The 21,951-nt window shown below is 41.5% G+C and overlaps 1 protein-coding gene and 1 long non-coding RNA gene across 5 annotated transcripts in view; one reads left to right on the top strand and one right to left on the bottom strand.

Moving 5' to 3' along the window:
• LOC120499242 overlaps positions 1-574 on the bottom strand; it is a 3,409-nt gene extending 2,835 nt beyond the window's left edge. The window contains exon 1 of the long non-coding RNA XR_005626831.1: positions 459-574. This is a non-coding gene — a long non-coding RNA (uncharacterized LOC120499242). The remainder of the gene's footprint in view (positions 1-458) is intronic.
• RGS20 (regulator of G protein signaling 20) overlaps positions 1-17,546 on the top strand; it is a 35,068-nt gene extending 17,522 nt beyond the window's left edge. The window contains exons 1-5 of one of the 4 annotated variants that reach the window (XM_039702836.1): positions 13-101; positions 9,963-10,111; positions 14,288-14,374; positions 15,171-15,405; positions 16,628-17,546. In XM_039702836.1, the coding sequence (XP_039558770.1) occupies positions 9,966-10,111; positions 14,288-14,374; positions 15,171-15,405; positions 16,628-16,816 (657 nt within the window). In that variant the 5' untranslated portion in view covers positions 13-101; positions 9,963-9,965 and the 3' untranslated portion in view covers positions 16,817-17,546. Of the gene's footprint in view, positions 1-12; positions 102-256; positions 1,361-6,576; positions 10,112-14,287; positions 14,375-15,170; positions 15,406-16,627 lie in introns of those variants that run through there. The other 3 variants (XM_039702835.1, XM_039702837.1, XM_039702834.1) reach the window with 3 other exon arrangements.
• The last annotated feature ends 4,405 nt before the right edge of the window (positions 17,547-21,951 follow it).

The following is a 21,951-nucleotide window of genomic DNA, read 5'->3' as shown; positions in this document are numbered from 1 at the left end:
CGCCGCCGCCCAGCCGCCTCCCCCCGGAGCGCCGGAGATGCCCGGCGTGCCACGGAGCCGCGCCGCCGCAGCCCCGCGCTGCCCCCGAGCTTCCCGGCGCCGTGAGTACCGCTCCTGGGGCCGCGTCCACCCCTTCCTCCTCCTCCTCCTCCTCCTCCTCCTCCTGCTCCCCGCACCAGGGAAGCCGCTGTCCGCCCACGTGCCCTCAGCCGGCAGCGCGTGGGAGTCTCGGGGGAGCAGGGAGAGCTCCCGCGGCAAAGCCCCAAAGCCCCCGGGCGCCACAGCGAAGCCCGCTGGTCCCAGCTGCCATCCCTACCGCCCCCGGTCCGCTGGCTCCGGCCAGGCGGCTCCTGGGGCCGCCCTGCTCCGCACCCGCTGCGCGGGCGGGAAGGGAATAGCCCCGACGGCAGCCGGGTGCCCAGCTCCGGGAACCGGGAACGCGCAGAGCGTTCACGCACCGGATCAGTCTTTGTTTCGCGGGAAGACAGTGTCGGTCTGCCCGGGAACGGCGGAGGTACTAGCAAGCGGCAGTCGTCCCGTTAAGCCTTGTCCAGGCAGACGGCTGCCCGGGGGGGTGGAGGCGGCGGGTCATTATCGGTGAGAGAATCCCCTAAACGTGGCGATGTTCCCAAGGGCGCCTCCGAGGAGCGGGGTGAGCGCCCAGCCCGCGGCCCGGCACACGCCTCACACGGAGCCGCAGCCGTGTCACACCTGCCCCGCGGAACGGGAGGGCGAGCCCAGCGCCGCTGGAAAGCAGGAGACGGCTAGGGGAGGGAAGACGTGTATCCTAACACGCAGTTACTTAAAATGCGAGCATGTTCCAGCGCCGGGTTGACAAGCCCGGCTCTCCCCTAAGGCATCTGTGAGCACAGAACACCAGCACCGAGCCCCACGGCGGCACCGCCGCCTCTCCAAGCCCTTCCCACTCCCTCCCATCAGCGCACACACACAAACGCGCACACACTCCACTCACACGCTCTCACGCCGGTCCCTCCGGCATTCCTCCCTGCGGCGCCCGTCCCATGGCTTCCCCCGCGCCCTCCCCAGCCCGCCGCCGCGGTGCGGGCGCTGCTGTGTTTAACCCCGCTGCAAACCGGCCCTGAGCAGAGCAGCCCCCGGTGCTCGCCTGGCCAGGGCTGACCCGGCGGCAGCGCACCCCGTCGGGCCGTGCCGGGCCGGGGGCTGCCGGGCTCGCTCCCTGCGGCTCCAGCCACGGCGAGCGAACCCACCCGCGGCCGCGCCGAGCCCGCGGGCCGGGCGCATGCGTGGGGCTGGCGAGCCGCCGCTCCCGGTCGCCCAGCCCGCCGGGACCGGAGGGGAAGCGTGGGAGGACGCCCGGCCGGGCCCCGCTGCCGACACCGTAAGTAGCGCTCGGTCCCGCTGGCGGCAGCCGCGCACGGCAGCCCGAGCTCCGGGCAGCCGCGACCCCCGTGCCGCGGCTGGAGCCGCCCCGGGTGCAGCGGGACGGGACGGGCGGGACGGGACGGGACGGGCGGCGGTGCCCCCCGCGGCCGGGGCGGGACAGCGGCTGTGGCCGCCCTCCCCGGGAGGAGCGGCCGGGACTCGGCGCAAAAGGCGTTTCCCCCGGTCTCCCGGAGGGTCGGGAGCCGCTAGCCGAGAGCGCCCGGGCTCTCATCTCCACGTCCCTCCCCAAGAGCTCCCAGCGCAGAGCCCGGGTAGCAAGCGGCTGAGCTCGGCCCCGGGAGCGGGGTCAGGATCCCTCCCTGGGGCGGGATCGCACCCCGGGCCGCGCCGCCTCCCTGCCCCGCGCAGGTAACACCACCTCGGCTCGGCCCCGCTCAGGGACCCTTCTGCCTCGTCTCACGAAGATGCGGCAGCATCCGTGCCCCCGCCCCACCGTGAAGGGGGTCCCGCGGTGCGTCTGCTCCCGGAGCCCGGGGCTCCCCTGCCAAGTTAGAGAGAGAAGCAGCAACAGGCGAGTGTTTCTGTAGAGAGACTTCCAGTGCCAGCCTGCCTCATCAAGCATCCTTAGAGAAGAGAAAGAGCTCTTCCTGAGCTCTGTCATTAGATAATGTCAGTGGGTAAGAAAAAGCGGGTAACGAAAATTGGACACAAATACAGAAAGTGAAATAAGATTATCCTTGTAGACTCCAGTAAGAACCTACAGTAATTTAATAGCAGTGTAATTTACTTTATGCAACCGTTCCATTATTTCATTTTTGCTGTTGAAAAATGTAAAATGAAAACTTTTCATATGACGTTTGTCACTATGACATAATGGCAAGGAGTCTGTATGTACCTCTGTTGCACAAACAGAATGTCAGCATCAAATTCAGTACTCTGCAGAGCTGTGGGCTGTGGAGGTATCTACACCACTCCTGTATTACAGGACCAGAAGCAATAAACACTAGTTCAACTAAACGCCAGAATCACCAGAATCGTTATCCGCTGGGAGATTCCTAGTTGTGGTTCCTAAAATTAGGAACGTCATGTTTAAATCAGGTGTCTCTCTAAACTCAGAGCCAACTGAATATAAAACTAGCACTGTATTTTATAAAATGCTCAAAGGTGAGAGAACAGTTACTTTATTTCCCCTTTAATTTCTTTATCTACTCCTCACATCAGTATTTACTATGATATCTTTACTCTGAGTCCCAAATACTTAATCATGGAAGCAAAACCTATGCTGTTATACACCTCTCTACCCCTTGCTTAGAACAGACTGAGTAGTGATGTCTGAGGGCTGAGCTTAAAGTACTGGGGAGGAGTTTTCAGGCTGTAGGGTGTCTGTGTCTCTTGGAGCTCAGGTCAAATGTTGATAAAGTTGAAGCATTTAAGCAACTATCAGTACTCAGTCACCTACAGAAATCCATCCCATCTTCTTGTCACTAAGAGAAGTTACAAAGGAGACAGCAAGTCTTGGAAGTACTCTGGAGATCTCCTGGCATTCAGAAGTAAGAGGATTCTTAGCTACAGGTTCATTACTCCTCACTTGCCGTTTTCAAAACTTGTCAAAGCCAGGTGAAGCAAAAAAGCCCAGAAAGTGTCATGGTCAAAGTGAATGTGTGCTAAGCCAAACTCTGACCTTCCTTCAGCGTTAAATTGACTTTGGACTACTCCTCCTGGCTGACACTGCAGGCTGGCACTACAGCCGAGCTCACCAGGCAGAGGGTTGCTATCACAGTGCCTGCCCTGCAGAGCAGCCAGATGCCGGCGTAGTACAACCCAAAGTGAATCGCGACAATCGGAATCAATAGGAAACAGTGTGTGAATCACCGCTTAATGCACTCCAGGGTGACTCATCCCGATTCAAACCAGCTTTCAGACCAGTACAATGTCAGTCAGCTTCTCTCACAGTTCGATGTGAGTCAGATCTCAGCACCGAGTACAATGTGAAATGAGTCACTGACTAACACAGCGCCATGTGCCTCCAGTACCCGGTGCGAGTTGTCGGAGCTTCTGTGTGATATGAGTCACTTCATAGTACAGTATAAAACGGGCTTTTTGGAGGCCATTCATAATTAAGCACAATGCAACCAAGCGCTCAGAAGGAGATAATGGGAGTGAGCAGAGTAACTGCTGCAGGCACCAGCCTCACTGCACAGTAGAGAGGTTTGTAAAATCTTAGGAGGAATGATTTTTTTTTAATGTTATTGTTTCTTAAAATAAGCTGCATAAAAATATCTAGAAGCAGGTACTTTCTCTGACATCAGAGCCAGCAAAAGCAGGGTTGAAGAAGTGGTAAAAATCCCAGCATTGGAGAAGTCCGTGGGGTTTTCTGTTGTTTTTTCTTCTAAAAGAGTTGATCAGTCAGCGTGACTGACATACATCCACTGAGGCTGACCCCAGGTGCCACAGAAGACAAGGCAAGGGATGCTGACAGCTTGTGCTGTGCAGAGAAGTTCCTGACACTGATTTAACTTAATTGCAGTTTGCAGTGACCTAGTTTGTGGAGGACTCAGCATGGGATGAAGTTATATCCATACCTATATTCACACTGCCCCACTGTCATAGCATCCACTTAATCAGCTGGACAGAAACAACAGATTGCTTTTGTTGCTTTTTCTTTGCAACTGGTAATTATTTTGTGTCTTTCCCAGGAGAAATAATGACAGTGACCCTGCTAGTTACATGTTAGACTAACATTTTTTATGAAGTCTCTTGTGATAAAATCCAAACTAAAGAAATTCTTTATCCAGAGGAGATATAAGGCATCTCTCTAAATAAATAAAAAAAAAAAGCAAACAAAAACAAACAAAGCCCACACAAAAATCCCATTGAAGCCCCAAGTAACTAGGTTTCCAACAAGAAACTCAGATTTTACTCAGAGAAAGGCTTTAGTGCGGGAAGTTTTTGCAGAGAGTTGCCTCATGGTGGCCAACTGCGCAGAACTGAATACCAAAGACATCTAAGGCATTGGTAGAAAAGCATCTGTGACAGGTGACATGATCAAGGCACCATCTACCTCTTACTATGTGGGTGTGATACCCTTTCAGCCATTCCTTTTGAAATGGAAAGCAATGCTTTAAGCTGGATAGATGAACTTGTCTCCACCGAGCTGCTGCTCCTCTGGAAAAATAAATTAAGTAAAACAAGCAAAGGTACTCAGTTTATGGACATTTGACATGAAAGTGTGTCCCTGGGCTGCTAGTTACAGAATAACACTTTTACTTTCAACTTGACCCACTGAAGCCTTTAACAGGTTTGGACACAGCAGTGACATAAAAAGTTGGTTTATTCCATGTGCTGCCAGTCTCCTTTCTGCTAGCCTCTGTCTTGCAGTCACAAACTCTCACCCATTTCAGCCACCCCACTACAATATGCTAAATCTCCAATAATACAAGGCAACTTTCGAGGAGCTCTTGCTCTTAACCTACTAAGTGGGCAATCTGACAACTATGCCTAAAGCATGTGCATATGTGTGGGCGAGTTCATTAACATATATTAGAATTCTTTTCTGACTAAAATAGCACACTGCTTAATGCAGAAAGCCTGCTTGTCACATTTGTCAATGAAAAGGAAGAAGCACGAGCATCAACTTTCCTGTTCATATTTCAGCTGACAGTGAACTGCCACAGGCTTCAGTGGGAGTTTGTTGCAGCCCCAAATATATCCAAATTGTTAAAAAATAGATTGAGGGATTTATTTGGAACTTGACCCCAGTTGCAAGCCTCTTACGACATTAGTAGATAAGAACAGAATCTCTTCCAACTCACTGGTTATCATCACTGGGAGGATCCAAAGTCAAAGCAGCAACTGTGAGAGCTACATAACCTCACCTAAAGCTTGCTGACACCAAGAGGTGGCTTTCATTGCTTTAGTGGAGTTTGGACCAGGCCTGAGTTATTTACTGAAAAGTAACTGGACTATGTGATCCACATCTGTGCCCTCACTCCAAGTGGCTGTCAGCTAGTGCTCCAGCACAGGGCTTCCCAGGCTGTGGAGCTCCTGGGGCAGCTTCATGCTGTGGCCATGCAAATCAGCACCAAGAACAAGCTAAAGGCTTGCACACCTGCCTGATTGTAATGTATACAAGGAGGAAACATTAAGTCTCAGTAATTAAGTTTAAGTAATAGAATCTTTGCACTCTGAGCTGAAAAAATGTCATCGTGTTTTAGCATAAAGTGGGGATAAAAGTATAAAGTTTTGTCTACAATCTTCTGCATATTCCTGCGTTTGGGGTTTTTTTTTTATTTGGTTGAGGTTTTGTTTTGTTTTTTAGATTGACATTTGTGGCTTAGATTTTAAATATTCCTCCTCTGGGAATGCTATTTTCTTGGTAGCCCACCTTTCTGCTGAGAAATTAGCAAATACTATAAATGTTACAACTAAGCCAAATATCACCTGAGGTGTTTTTAACCATGGAAATAATTTTCACTCCTGACCTTTACACTCCTTCATGTTTATAAGGTTACATGGAGAAATGCTTCATAATCTGAATGTCAGATAGGTATGCTTTGGAGTGGAAAAGTTATGACAGACATTCTTATCTCACCACCTCAGCATTACTCTTAAGGCATACAGTGGTTTTCCACTATTGTCAAAAGTAGCATCTCTGATGCTTGCCTAAATCCTTGGACTTTTTTTTTTAATTACTTATTAGCATTCAATAATATAAGCCCATACTTTTTTATATGATTCATAGATGCTATCTAGAGGGATAAAACAGAACATGTGCCATTAAATTTCCTCTATTTTTGTTACATTGCTCTTTAGGGACAATTTTCTAATGGACTCAATATGTTGTTATCATTATGTAGAGAAGGACATCTCTTTCCTTGGGAGATCCAGAAACTCTGCACATTTTATAATATGTTGTTATCATTATATAGAGAAGGACATCTCTTTCCTTGGGAGATCCAGAAACTCTGCACGTAGGCATCTGTAGAGATGCTACATTAGATTGACTTTAAACAATGAACTGACTGGAGACAAGCTGATCACTTCAACTCCTATCCATGTTCTCATTTATGTATTTGAGTAATTGGCACTCTCCATGTGGAATTTGGATGGTTCTGTGGATTCCTCCAGGCGGGACCCACTGCCTGGAAACATTTATTTATGTTTCAGTGTGCTGATTAATATCCAGGGTGGAGGATATCCAGAAACTCCAAAGCAACAAAATCAACCCAGTTCTGCACAGACTGCAGGTAGTCAGAGGAGGCTTGTAAGTGGCCAGTCACTTGTCCATAGTCAGAAGAAACTTCCTGCAGATGGAAAAAGTAATCATGCAGGATAGATTCATGTACAGAATTTAGGGAGGTAGAAGAGGTTTTGTAGCTCCAGACAATCACCAGGGATGGATAACGCGTGTGCTGGAGTGGTCCCAAGGCACATGAGACAGCTATGTGTAGGATCTGAGCAGTAATGCAGGTCCCAGAGCCTCACGTGACCCAGCCAACACCACCACTATGAGGACCTGTGCAACAGAACCCCCTCTTGCTATCTAAATATTGACTGTCCCATTCAAGGATTTCATTCCTCACAGTGACTCAATATTAGGAAAATTAGACCCTACTGACAATTCGTGTTGTACTCAGCAATTGGCTGAAACTGTACCTAGTCTGAGTATAAACAGAGCATGACATGGTAGGGGTTGAAGTCTCTTGGCTAAAGGTATCTTACATCATTCCATCAGTAGCCTAAAAGCATTTTTGGATTCCTCAGCAAACATGTACAGGATAGCAGTCCATCTCCAGTTTTCTAATCCTCCGAGTTTTCTTCTCTAACCCATTTTCAAACAAGGCACATTGCTGCTCCAGATGGTGGGGACAGAGAAGGCAGACTCCACTTCTCAAAGTGCAGAGAACATCCAGTACAGAGGGTTCTCATACAATTTTTTCATTCCCATAGCACCTTCAGAGAGGTCTGGAAATCTGATGTCCCAAAGTAACAACTGTAAAATTGCATTGAATAGAAGACCTTTTCACTAGGAAGTCTAAAATCATCCTCTCCTTTTTGCCATGAAGGAGCCTGAAGTCTACTGAAGGCAAAATAATAACCACCTGAATTCCCACAGATCCACAAATCAATAAAGCAATTTCTTAAATTGTTACTAATGTGGACTGTGCTCTAAAGGAGCAAGGAATTTTGTCAATTCCTACAAATAATATTCATTGGATTAATTGATACATCTGCTACCCATTCCTGCACACAGCACAACTCAAACCAGCAATGGCCTGGCAAGGCTCATTACACAGCTCTGGTGGTTGCAGCAAAGTGTGATGGAAAACTTCCATGTCCTACAGTGAAATTCTGGATATATTAGAAGCAGCAGAAAGATATCTACATATATAAAATGAGGATCTTCTGAAGTGAGGTGAACAGTGCTGAGATAGATCACTTATTTCTTGTTCTGTGTACCTGACCACCCTGACATGGTTTTGTCCTATGGAACTTAGTATTAAGTGCACTAAAGGGGTTTCTACAACTCTGTAATAACCTGCACCACTGCTCAGCTCTCTACCTTGCCATCCTATAACATGGGCCCCGGATCATGTTTAGCCCAGGCTAACTGATTATTAATATGAATTAGAGATATGAATGTGTGAACATAAATTATCTCAGAAGTAAGAGTGGATGTATCAGGCTATATAAACAACATCTGAATCCAAGTTACATTTTTCTAATCAGTAATAATAGTTTACTGTCCAGAGCAGCCTGAAATATTACATATATGGTCCTTCCAAAAATATTTTATATGCTATCATTCTCTAATAGAAATGTGAAAATGCTCCATTTAAAAAAAGTACAGGTATCTGGAAGGAAATTAATACTTATTCATTCCATTCATATGAAGCTGACAGGAAGAAATCTGAATCTACAAATACATTCTACATTTCAGTTATCCTTTCACATTTTGAAACAAGAAAGGTTGGGGAGGGGCAGTTGGAAGCTATGTTATTTTTTCTGATTTTCTATTTCTGGTCATTTATGCATTGCTTGTCAGACTGGGCCTTCAGAGTTTTAAAATGGGTTGTAGTTTCTATCTATATTGTTGTTCTTGTATGTTATTCCTTCTGCTACACAGGTGCATCTTCTGCTACCATGTCATGCATTTGTCTCTTGGGAGAGTGGGTGGTTCTCACAAATACAAAAACTATTAACTTTACAAGACAGAAATGAATTCAACATTGAAAAAACCACAGTAGCCAAAGTGCAGCAAAATGTAATGCTGCATTCTGCTAAAATAACATTCTTTCTTCTCCTGACATTTCTGTTGGGTCCATGACACCATCCGTACATTCCCCCTCAAGTTAAAACAGGAGCATTTCCTAAACCTGGATGAACATTTTAGAAAGGAAAGCAACTTTTAACCCCCAAGTATTTATCTCATTAGATTCAAGTCTGATATTATAGTTAAAAAAAAAAAAACAAACTCAAAATTCGTAGCAGCTAATTTTAATTCCCCTACAATTGTCATGGCCTCAAAAGAGAGTTTAGCAACCTGAAACAAACCTACACAAAGGGATCTCGTGACACAGGGGGATGACTAGCTATGTATCCAAAAATCAAATACAAATAAAATTAAGAAAGCCATACTCATCTTTGTACAAGCTAGCATTTCATCTCTCAAAGACATCTGTCACTTACATATGGCACAACTTTCAGCATAACAGGGAGAGCACTATTAAGTGCCGTAGAGCAAATGTGAAGCTCAGAGATAGGTCAGAAACAAACAGGGACTTCAAGGGGACTTGTCATTTCATCAACATCACTTACCTGCACACTCTGCAAAATGCAGTCTCCAAAAAGACTTCCTGCAACTGTGCAAAAAACCCAACCAGTGCATTCACCAAAAAGTGTTTCATGCTGTCTTCAGTTGGGGGTCTCAGTGAAAACCATGTAATTATTATAATCTAGTTTTGTTTCCTCCTCACCTTCACAGAAGCAAAAAGTTTTACAAACTGTGGCAGTCAGACCTTCAATGGAGAAATGAGCATTGGCCCTTCCCCCTTTGCTATAAAGGGAACCAGCAGATTTGAGACATCCTCAATATTCACCAAAGGCCACATTTTCAGGAGAGCGCAGGTGTCTCACTCAAGCATTGTGAAGCCTGTGAGTTGGCTAATCAGGTAAAAGAAAGAAAAAAATAAAAGAGGCCCTAACTACTATTCTGTACCATTTTCCTTAGGATGGCCTTGAAGTCAAAACCTCAGGAAACCCTTTTCAACTCCTAGGCTGATACACTTCTGTGCCAAGAGCTCTAGCTCTCCAAGACCCCTCACTCATACCTTTTGTTCTTTGCATCACCGCTCCCCTCTCATTGCATTCCCACGCACGTGAAGAATTCATTAGCCCTTTGCCTTCCACCACAGCACTCAAATGAGTGAATCTTCCAAAGGATTCAACACCTTAGAACTTCCATGGGGGAAAATCTTAGCTTTTCAGTTCCCTTGAGGCTGTGGCCTTCAGCACTTCTGGGTAAGACTTTTAAAGCAAACAAAAAAGGAAAAAAGAGAGAGGTGTTTCTTACTTCCCCCCTCCTTTGTTGCTTGCAGCCCATGGGATCGGAGAGGACGGAGATCCGCAAACGGCAGATGGCTGCGACCCCGGAGAGCCCAGGCGCTGCACAGGCTCAGCTCAGCACAGGAAATCGAGGCTCCAATGCCTGCTGCTTTTGTTGGTGCTGCTGCTGCAGCTGCTCATGGTAACCCTCTCATCCAAGCCTCTAGGGAACAGAATAGCAGGGAAGGGACACATAGCTTCTGCACAGGACAACACAAGCCAAAGGAAACACTTGTAAAATTCTGCAGATCTGGGACACAAAGAGATAGCTGTGCTCTACTACTAGGCACAACCCTCTACTCCAGTGTACTCTTTCTTTCCCCTGCCATTGAAACAACAGATTTTAAAGGAAATATCTGTACAGTATCTCTATTGCCCGTTTTTTGTCAGTACTGTGTAATGTTTGTTTTGTGCTGGACAGGGTCTCCTCAGCACTGAGTTTCACCAAGGGTCCCACTAAAAACTCAAAGCAATACCAGAATATGTCAGAGCTTTAGTTTTAGATTTGGGCCTTGACATGATCAAAGCATCACCAAAGGTGTTAAATGGAGTTAGGAGAAGGTGGAAGGATTTGTAGGTCAGAAAATGGATAAGCAGGTGCCCAGCACACTTCTTTTCCCCGATCTGTTGTCATTAATTAGTATTGCCAACTCATGGCACATGCAACTCATATGAAGATCATCACTGGGACCAGAAACTTTAAACATTCTTTAAACTGTCTATTTGCTGCAGTTAAGGAGCTAAGCAGAAAAAAATGCAGAAAAACTCCCATTACAAAAGTCCCACTCCTGCTAAGGAAGAAAATATATCCATCAAAGCAAAAGAGGAGGAATCACTTGATTCCTTAAATTAACAATGTGTTCACCTTCTCTTTCTTACCAGCCCCTCCAGATCCAAGTGATTTCATTCTAAACTGAAGTAAATCTTCCCATACTCAAAAGCCCTCTGTCTGGTTAGCGCAGTGTTACTTCATGGGTGAGAGTAGAACTTGCATTTAAATAAACAAAAACAGCCATAGAGTTTAGCCAAAATTCTGACAGCAAGTGGAATGCTTCTTAGAAATTCACCATCCACCACATAAACACTTCAGAGCAAGCAGACTTGGCACTGAGGTGATGGGAAGTGGTCACAAATAACCTTACAGCCTGGGCTAGGAATCTATTCCACTAATGTTGTTTTCCAATAGCACCTTGTGGCAAATGCTTTGGAGAACACCATTAGAAGGCAAGGGAAGAGCAGACTGATCATTTCCTTGCCATTGGTACTCATCAGAAGCCAAGACACACAAGATTCTGCCCTCCCTGATGCAAATAGTGAATATTTTGCAAGAACAAAATGCTGCTTGGAGGTTTGGGGTTTTTTTGTGAGATGCCAAGAACTCTGGCTCTGATCCTACCAAGCTTTTCAGCAGGTGCTTAGAGGTAAACTAAGGTAGAATTTAGAGAGACATTAACACTCTGCCTGTACAGGATCAGTTTGTGACCTACTGCATCTATATTAAAGCATCCCATACAAATTCCAATGCCATTTCAACAGCTGTCCAGTGCAATTGCAAGTGGCTCAGTCCAGAGCTGCACTACACAAAAATGTTTTTCCATTAAAGGAAAAAATAAGATACATTTATCTACTAAGTCACGGTATACAAAATTTGCATTTTACCTTTTAAATTGTTGATAAAGTATGCTTTTTTTGCCATTTTACCTGATATTTTCCAGGATGCTCATTTTCTGTGTATCTCACTATTCAAACAATTCAAAGAAAGCAATTTACTCCAGTAGGGTTTGTGAAAGTACCCAAATTTCATGATGCTTAAAATTCCTATTTGCATTTCAGAATCATCTGGGAAACCAATACAGGCTCACAAACAGAGTAGCTTGTTTCAGCTTTAAAATAATTTCTGATTTTTTTTTGAAACAATTGTTTTCTAGTAGCAAGAAATGCAAAACAAACCGTAATTAAGCTATTTATGTTCCCCATTCATAGACCATTTCCTCAAAATAGCCTAAGCTCTTGGAACAGAAAGATTATGAATAGGAATAAAAATAACAGTCCCCATGAGTCATGCTGCTGAGCTGCTGAACATCCAATATTCAGCATATTCTTAATAGTAGATTTAGAATGAACTGAAATGAGTCTCAGCTGGATGCTCAGAGCCTGTGTTCATTCCTACAGTCAAACCCAAGCCTCCAGCCTGTTACTCTCCCAGATCCTGAGAGGATACAGTATTGCACCAGTCTCTTTATTGTTTACTTGTACATTTCTAGGGAAAGAGCCTGCCTGTAAGTAATTTTCTGAAGCATGGCATGTTCTCTTAGGGAGGCTTTTGTTATTTCTTTGGTCTTTTTGCTTTTCTGTGCATTATCCCATAAGACCATATTCCTTTCTGCTGGATCTGTTGGTTCCTCTCAATTCAAAAATAGCTCTGATAAGAGCTAGTCTGTGTGTGAGAATATATATCACTTTACATATTCAAAAAAGGCCAGAACCACAGGTAAAAAGGGTAGTAAAGACCCATATAACCTAACAGAAAAAAAGAACTAGCATTACTAAGTACATTTTCCTATTTTTTTTTCTGAAAAGGTTAGTTGACATAGTTCATTGGTTTGAACATATGGTTCAGATATTGCTGAAAAAAAGTGTTTGCACTATCTGCTCTCCATTTTAGCAAATACAAAAGCTTTCCTATACTTCAACACATGGACTGCCATGGCAAAGAGAAAAGCACGTCTCTGCAGATTATGGACTAACAGTAGACAAAGACGGAGAAGGGGATGCCCAGTAAATAATACGGCTGCAAATAAGACTTGGCCAAGAGTTTAGAATGCAAAACAGGCAGAAAAATCCACTGGTTTAACAAAACACCTTCCTAGAGATAAATGAGATTCTTAGGGATTAAGGCAGCAAAACTCAGAATATTAGCATCAAAGAAAGGTAAGATACAAATGAAGAAATTAAGTTTGGTATTTCCCTAGAAGTTATAGCAACTGTGTTGCTTTGTTTCAGCTGGAGGGCCCATTTCATATAAATACCAGGCAATATAAAATATAAAAAACACTGAGACCTTTTAGTCTTGACATATTTTAAGCAGCTTTACAGATTATATGACAGCATGTGTGTATGCACATGCATTTCTCACTAAGCTGCCATAAACTGGAATGAAATGATGAACTGGAATGTAGTCCCCACTCCCTAAAAAAAAAAAAGTATATTTTCCAATCCAGTTTCAAATTAAAATGAACAATCTACAACTACAAAAGATTTTTTTTTAAACTAGAGCTATCTTAACTAACATTTGATGAAAGAAGCAGGAGTTCACCGCTACTCTTCTTAAGGACATAAAATACCTCTCAGTGGTCACTAGTGATTGCAGATAATTTTGTTTTTGTAATGATACAATCTAGTGTTTCCATTCATACTCAAAATTATATTCAGTAATAATAGATCTGCTCTTTGTGCTCCAGACCTCACATTTTGATGCATGTATTAACAATTTTCTAAGATGCAATCAATCACCACAAAATCTGGCTGTATCTACATGTCAACTCTGAAAGATGCTTACCCTTCCAACACCACATACAGAAGTCTTTAGCTCTCTTGTATCTTGCGTCCTGCTTCTAAACTCTGGCTTTCCTTTGACATGGTATCACCATTCCAAACCAGAGTCTTGGCCCTCATCACAACTGAGGTGAAAAAAAAATGCAAACAAACAAACCCAAACCCACCTACCTTGAAACTTAACTCACATAAAACCAATGCATCAGGTCCAGCTTAAGTAAAAGCATTGCACTGAGCATACACAGTACAAAAACCAAGGGAGAACAGATTTGGTATGTGACAAAGGGTATGCATGTATACATATACATCCCATTTACACTTGTGTGTGTATATATATACATATATACATATAGAATTGGACCTGACAATCCTTATGGGTCCCTTCAACTTGAAATATTTTACGGAACTATGCTCCTTCTGTAGAAAATCTGTATTATAGAATATTAAACAGCCTATCATTAGCTTCTGTCCTTTTAGAATTATTTTCTTTTAGTATAGAAGGAAAAGTATCTGGTTTATGTTCATGGAACTATGCTCCTTCTGTATAAAATCTGTATTATAGAATATTAAACAGCATTCAGCTACACTCAAGGTTTATACAATTGTAAAAATAAGGTCAGAATGTAACTGTGGGTAATGTGCCTATCATCATCTTCTGTCCTTTTAGAATTTTTTTTTTTTTAGTATAGAAGGAAAAGTATCTGGTTTATGTTCAGCCTTTTTCTCTATAAAGTTGACTAAAACTTTGTTTGCAACCTTGCAGTCTTACTGTTAGAAATCAAGAAGAAGAGAGAGCAAGGAGAACATCTCATGAACTCCAAGCAGAGGGTATTCCAAACTGTGAGGAAAGGTATGGTCTATATTAAGTGTTCTGTCAAGCTGAAATGAAACAAACCCAACAAACCATACTAAGTAATTGCAGTGGTTTACCTGAAATATGAAAATAACTATTATCTACTTGTTATTTACACCCAATTTGCAAGTCACCTGTTTTTTTACCTTTTAATGAACCAAACGGCTGATCTATAATATTTTGCTTCATTTATATGCAGCACGTAAGCACATCCCCACTCCCAGGACAAATTAAAACCAGCATTGTAACTGTCTCCCTTTTTCCTGACATAATTTTAAATACACCCTGCTCCCACCCAGCAAAAGTGTACAATGAGCTTAACCAGCAGTGCTCAAACTTACAAAAATAACAAACTGGAGCTTAAAACCTTCCAAAAGTCAGGCAACAGTTTCTTCAGAAAGGCTCAAACAGGTAAAAGCACACACAAAAAGGTGCAAAAAGGTAACACACCTTTCAAAGTGTTTGAATCATTGCTTCTTTATATGTATTTTCATTCCATTTTTAACTATAATTTAACAAGGGATATTAGGGATAGAAAAAATGTCTAGCTGTTGCACGGGTACTTCTTTTTTGCAATTACTCTGAGCAGTAAACTGCAATTTCTGCATCAAAGCAGAGGCAATCCCTGCATCAGAGCTTTTGATAAGCACACTTTCAAAAAACATCTTATAAATGTTTTTACACGAGTTTGCACTTGGGTAGTGAGGAACCAGAACCCCATGAACCTCACAATTTTGTTCCACTGTGGTGGCAATAATTAGTTTCTCTCCTTTTGCTCTTCTTCCTCCTCAAGCCCTGCTCCCACTCTTGAAGAAGTAAATGCCTGGGCTCAGTCATTTGACAAGCTGATGCTTACTCCAGCTGGCAGAAATGCTTTTCGTGAATTTCTGCGAACAGAATTCAGCGAGGAAAACATGCTTTTCTGGATGGCCTGTGAGGAACTAAAACAAGAATCCAACAAAAGCGTCATTGAAGAAAAAGCAAGACTAATTTATGAAGATTATATTTCTATCCTTTCTCCAAAGGAGGTATATTGCTTTCCCTAATACATTCTTTGATGTTTCTTTGCACAGTTACTTTTAACATGTGTTTAAAGCTACAGCAATACTCAGGGAGAACTTCTCCCCCACCCCCTGCCCCCCACATTCCACTGCCATCAAGTAGATATTTAGGGGAAGAAAGCAACCATCATTAAAGTGAGATGGTCAAAACTACTTTCACTGGTTGTAAGGAAGCTCTTCCTATGCTACCCTGGCATGCTGATGTGGAATTTTTAGTTTGAGGCACAAATATATGGCTGATCACATTATTCTTGCCCAACTCAAATTTTATTTGCTGGACAAATCAGTCCTTTTCTCATTACACTCAGAAGAGGGTGTATACGTTTCTCCAAAAGCACAGTAACCACAAATAAAATGTCATTTTCAAAGACACATTTCTTCCAGAGCAGCTGGCAAAATATGGCATAGAACAAACACAATGACTTCCCCAAAATTTTCAAAACTACTTTGCTGTTAGCAAATATGTCAAGTTTCAAAGACACCTCAGTACAGTTTTAATATAATCCTGCCAAGCAGGCTAGAATTTTAAACCTTTCAACATCCTTGCAAAATTGCAATTTGATTTTTTTTGTGCCAGCTATACTTATGTACTTATAAAAACGCAGTTTAAATCTACCCAGTCTGTTCCTGCAATACTAATATCTCTCTACATAGAACCTGCAGGAAAAAAAACCAAACTACATTACTGTATGTTGTATAGAATCATTATATAGCCCTACCTGTGGTTCACATCAATTCACTCTGCTTTTTAACAGCAATTTGATTAAGAAACAGCTTCCCAGGTTACATTGTCCACCTGCGTCATACTCTTACTCCAAACTCAGTCTCTTTTACAACAGCACCAACTCTCCAGGAAATGAACTGTCACAAAAATTATAAATGCTCTCTACTACAGAGCAGGAAGTTGGTCTGGAAATAACCCATCGGTCTCAGTAATAATGGGATTGCAGACAGCCTTGTTCAAATAAGGTACCTCAGTAAGGATATTACCCATACTTAAGATATTATTCCATTCAAATTTTGGCAGAATCATTTTTTGCAAAAGTTTATTTAGCAATTTTTACAGTCTTGGAGGACACCAGCTGAAATGCTTAAAAAAGATGGCTTTTTCAAGCAATGAAACAAAACTAAGACCTCACCTGTACTACTCACCACTATTATTTACATTACTTTCTATTTTAATATGCAGGTCAGTCTGGACTCCAGAGTAAGAGAAGTTATTAACCGAAATATGCTGGAACCCTCACAACACACCTTTGATGATGCACAGCTTCAAATTTATACCTTAATGCATAGAGACTCTTACCCACGGTTTATGAACTCTGCTATTTATAAGGACTTGCTTCAGTCCTTGTCTGAAAAATCCATTGAAGCATAGAATTTTTTCTTAAATGTATTTATTTTAAAACAGACGGGACTCTGGGCTACAGAAATCCACAGGGAATTTAGAATTAATCAGATATTTACCTGAAGATAACTCAGGCAAGTTTTACTACAGATTGAATAATTTAAATCTGCACAAAGCTCTGACACAATCAGCTAAGTACAGTTTCTGATTAAGTTTAGTATTACTTTGCAAAAGGAAATTAAGAGAATGAAGAAGAAACATCATTCAAAAATGCAGTATTTTTTCAAACACAACAGACAATTTAGACTGACATAGACAAAGCTATTAAAACTTATGTCTAAGGTACAAATACCAACTGAGCATGAAACTAAAACTGATTTTTAAGTGGAGTGTTAGAATTTTCTTGAGAATCAAACCAGTTGCCCCATCTACAATGTGACCAAAGTAAAAATATTAGTCAATACTGTGTTACTCTAGGCAGTGCCATCACACCTAGCATAGGTACACTCACTTGTTTTGGTATATTTAATGCATAAATGGGGCACTAATGGAAATTGGCATGGAAATTTCAAGTTTATGAAAGTTACTGGTTGAAATAATGCTGCTTATAAAAAAATCTTCTGTTGAATAATTGTTATTTTAGTATTAGAATCTGCTGAAAGCATTAAGTTCCCTTTATTAATGTTCATAAAGTTAAATTATTTATTTCAGAGGAAGACAAGTCTGGGCATTCAAATTCCAAAATAAAGCACAAGAATTCGCACATATTTTTCTCTTCACTCAGTAGGTGTTTGTAAAACCCTTCACTATTTGCTCCCAAGAGGACGACTGTTTCAACCAGCTTGGGTTTGTAAATACGAAATTCTCCCATTCCCTGACAGATTTTATAAGGTTTCCATTACAGATATACACACAATTTACTTAATAAAAGCAGGAAGATGGAACTTGTGTTCTGATACAGCAGTATTTCAGACTGTCCAACAGCACCAGCTCTATCCAGTTATAAACCATGTTCATTTACAGTATACCCAAAGCATTACACTTAATTCCTGGTCATATATCAAAATCAGTAATCACAGGAAATACTAGGAAGTAAGTTGAATCCACAGAAATTATCTGTAGATTTGTTATTCTAATGTCTTCTTTCTTTTAAATTATATGATTCACTACAATTCCACTATATTAAACTCTGGAGTTTATAGTGGATTTCCACTGAAATGTATTTTTCCCTGTGTATTTATTTAAATGAGCCAAATGACACATATAGGTTGGAAAAAGACATATGGGAAACAGAAAGACACAAAAAAATACCCCCGGAAAGGGGTACCAGACATAATGCAGTGATGTGTACTGTAGTCTTTCCAAAACCTACTCTTTGTCTAATTCCAGCACTATGGAAAATACAAAATGGGAACTTTGTCTAAAAAAATTAAATGGGAAGAGCAAAACAGAATTTAAGAGATCGATTTAATTGTTTCCTTAAGGCACTTGGCAGGTGACATGTTGTGCCCTTACTGCATTTGCATTTTGAAGCACATGAAGATTTGATTTTTTCAGTACATAGCACCACAGGAGAAGAGCTGGTACATGGTAATTTGTCACTGCTGGTTCAAGCCAGCCTGAATGGGCAACCTGGTCTAGTGGAAAGTGTTCCTGCCAGTGGGGATGGTACTAGATTAAGGTACCTTCCAACCCAAATAATTTATGATTCTATGACCAGTTTTCATCATTTCCTTCCAACAAAAAAACACTATTCAACATGTCAGCACAAAAAAGTAAACCAAAAAAACTAGAGAGCAAAGCAAAGTGCTTTTGCCTGCTGTAGCACAGTGTTGGGTGACTAAGTTAAGAGGAAACCCTTACATATACCACTAAAGACACAGTTCAGTGAGTGTTTGCCACTGTTTAACCTGTCAGTGCTGCTTACTTCAGCTGAATTTCTATTTAACACACCCAAAGCACTGCCAATACAATTTCAGTTTATGTGAAATATTACAATGCAAGTAGTAACTTCAACAAAACAAACTAAGTATCTTCAGAAGGCAGCACTCATGGGGAGCTTGCAGTCAAACAGACAATACTGTATGTTTTAATCAGAGTGGGAAGGAGTGCTTGAAACCTTTAAGTTGACAAATAAAGTTTACCTAGGTCAAATTCAGCTTGGTGGAAAGATCATATGCACACACAAAAAAAAAAACAAACCAAAAACAAAACAAAAAAAAAACCACAAAAAACCAAACACAAACAAAAAAACTTCAAAGCATGTCACCTCACAAAATGGAGAATTTAATTTCTTTTAAGTTATCTCTCTTCCCTGCAAAGATACTTCACTAAAAGCTGGAAGACAGACTGAACACTCAGTCCATATCAAACAATGTATTCTGTTATTCTGCAAGGAGAAGAAAAAAAAAGATGCAATGAAGCTAGAGGGAAGAGAAAACTATATCAGTTTGGCCAGTTTTATGGTTAACATTAAATTATTATAAAAAGAAAGTAATAACTTCTAAACTTGTTTTCCATGTGCCACAACTTCTAAGTAATTAACATTCTCTGTGCAATTTTCATTTTACTTCTGCATTACAATATGTTGACATTTGCAATGTGCATTCTTTCCTGAAATATCTTAACAAATCTTAATGCTGTGCATTAGGCTTAAGCTTATATCCATTACCTGTGGCAGAATGCTGAGCCCTAGACATCCTGAGAATATCTCCTAAAAACCCAAACAGCCACTCCCTTAAACATCTTGTTATTTTGAGGCTGATTAATGCTGGATTTAATTGACGGCATGGAGGCAAAGGGTGGGGGGGAGAGGGAAGATGAAAACAAAAACCCACCTACACAGACAACAAATTTTTAATTACATTTCATTGCTATACACCTGCTCATGGTGCATAAACTTCTCAGGGCAAAAGAAATGTGCACTGAAAAGGAAAAGCTTCCATAGACAAGCTGTTACATGAATAGCAAGAGAAAATAATCATACTGGCATAAGACATTATTTAATCATGTAAGAAATTATCACAAAATCAATTTATCCTAGGTTGAAAATGAGCACGGTTGGTTTGCCTTGGCATTTATCGAACTGCAGGATATCATTAAGCTGTAACAACTTTCCAGTCCACTGGCATTCTTCCTTCAATGTCTGCACATCATAAAGCAGTAACTCCCACAGAACATGCATACTGTTAAAGACTGCTCTTTTCACCAGCCTGCTAAGCACTATTAAAATTGCATGGGCTCCTTCAGCCAACTTATTGTGCTTTACAGTGACCTTTAAATTCCAAAGTCATTAGCACAGTACTACTGGAGAAAAAAAATAATTCTGAAGGGCTCTACCATATAAAGTTAGATTAAAATTCACCACATAAGCATCATATACTTAAGCAGTTTCTGATTACAAAGGATATCAGAAAAAAGATAAAGTGATAAGAAAGGCTATGGTATCACAATGTTAAGTAATTTTTAAACAACTTTGCTCTAAGCAGTTAAGAATATGTGTCTTCTGCCATAAAAGGTATGAGTATTGTTTCAATGACATTATGAACATTTTTTATATTAATGTTGTAACTAAATTAACCCCAAACTCTTTGAAATGGTAAAAGAATTCAGGAGTAGTGATGATCCAGTGAAACAGAAGCTAATGTACAGCTGTATAAAACTGCACTTTTAAAAGAAGTAAAACTCCTCAGGTTTGTTTATATGAATGACTAATATTTCAAGATCTATTTCCAGAGGCATGTGTTTGAAAGGTAATACAACCACATTTTACAGAATGAAGACTTCATGTTGATGAATTAAGTCCTGTCTAGGCTGGTAAGGGTTGTGAGTTTCAATTTAAAACTCATGCATGAGTGATCACAAGCGGAATCCTGAACTCTGGATAAAAACTAGGCCCTTGCTTGGATTCACAAAAGCCAAGATCACTGGGCAGATATTTCTCTTCTGCTTAGTGATAGTCAAAAAGAACTATTAAGCACAAGATAGTTTAAAACTCATACTTTTTCCTGAATGAGATAACAGAATATATGAGCAAATGTATTATATAAGAGAAAATGTCTCCTAATGAAGGATCCAGAAGTTGTGTTTTCTGAGCAGCAGGATCCTCTAGCCTTGCTTACAGAAGACTGGATCCTTAAAAGAACACACACACACTTTAGAAGGAATGTGGCCTTCTAAGAAGGAATGTGGTAGTACAAACTACCTTAAATTGTAGGACAAGTCTATTCCATCTGAGAGGATTCAAGTGTCCATAAAGGTAATAACCAAACCTGCTATTCTTAGATGGAGAGATTCATCACCAGTTCTGCTGGCAAATTTCAGTGCATGAAATACCCCAGTGTACTGGGTCAGTCATAGCACAACTGCAGCCCAGTAGACAAGCCAGCCAGCTGGAGAAATGAGACCGTCCCAGCCCCATCTTTTTGATACAGGAGGGCAATTTCAGACAGCTGTGAAAACTGCAGCATGTTAAACTCTGTTAAACAGAGGTCCATCCAAAGATCAGTACTGGAAAGTTTTTTCTTTGGATTTGGGTAACCAAAATAAAACACTAATAGAACAGTGCATTTTTAAATCTAGTTGTTGCACTTCATCTTTCACTGGGCAAAAGCAAAGTTTCTTTTTACCATGGGGGCAGAGGAGAGAAGGATGAAGGCTGCTGCTCAGGTATCATCAGGTGAAATCACATTTTATTTCAAGTCCTTTATTTCAGCTTAGATATACCTGCATCACAGAAAGTGCTACCACAGTTCTGGTTCTTTTAATATAGTCCAGGTATAATCTGGTGACTACAGAAAGATAATTACTACATTTTATCAAAATATATTTCTTCTAAGTGTCACAATCAGACACAAAAGTCAAAGGACACACAGTGTGAGGAAGGTTATGCAAACCAACCACTGTCTGTCCTGCATATGTACACGACGAACAGCTGTGGACATTTAGGTCTACTTGGCATCCAATTTGCTGTCATTTTTAACACAATTTTTTGGACTTGTTCTTTTACAAAGGTTCCCAAACAAAGCACTCTAATTGATAGTAAACATCTTTAATTGGTTTGTTGTCCTCAAAAACTTGAAAAAAAAAAAATTAAACCTTTTAGTAACTCTTAGGAAGCAATCCTGCCAATGACTACCTAGACACAGGCTAAAAATTAACCCATA

The sequence above is a fragment of the Passer montanus genome, unplaced genomic scaffold (genome assembly GCF_014805655.1).
Source record: "Passer montanus isolate IOZ18808 unplaced genomic scaffold, ASM1480565v1 scaffold16, whole genome shotgun sequence".
NCBI classification, from domain to species: domain Eukaryota; kingdom Metazoa; phylum Chordata; class Aves; order Passeriformes; family Passeridae; genus Passer; species Passer montanus.
The sequence above is the reverse complement of the archived record's forward strand: the minus strand, read 5'-3'. Positions and strand labels throughout refer to the sequence as shown.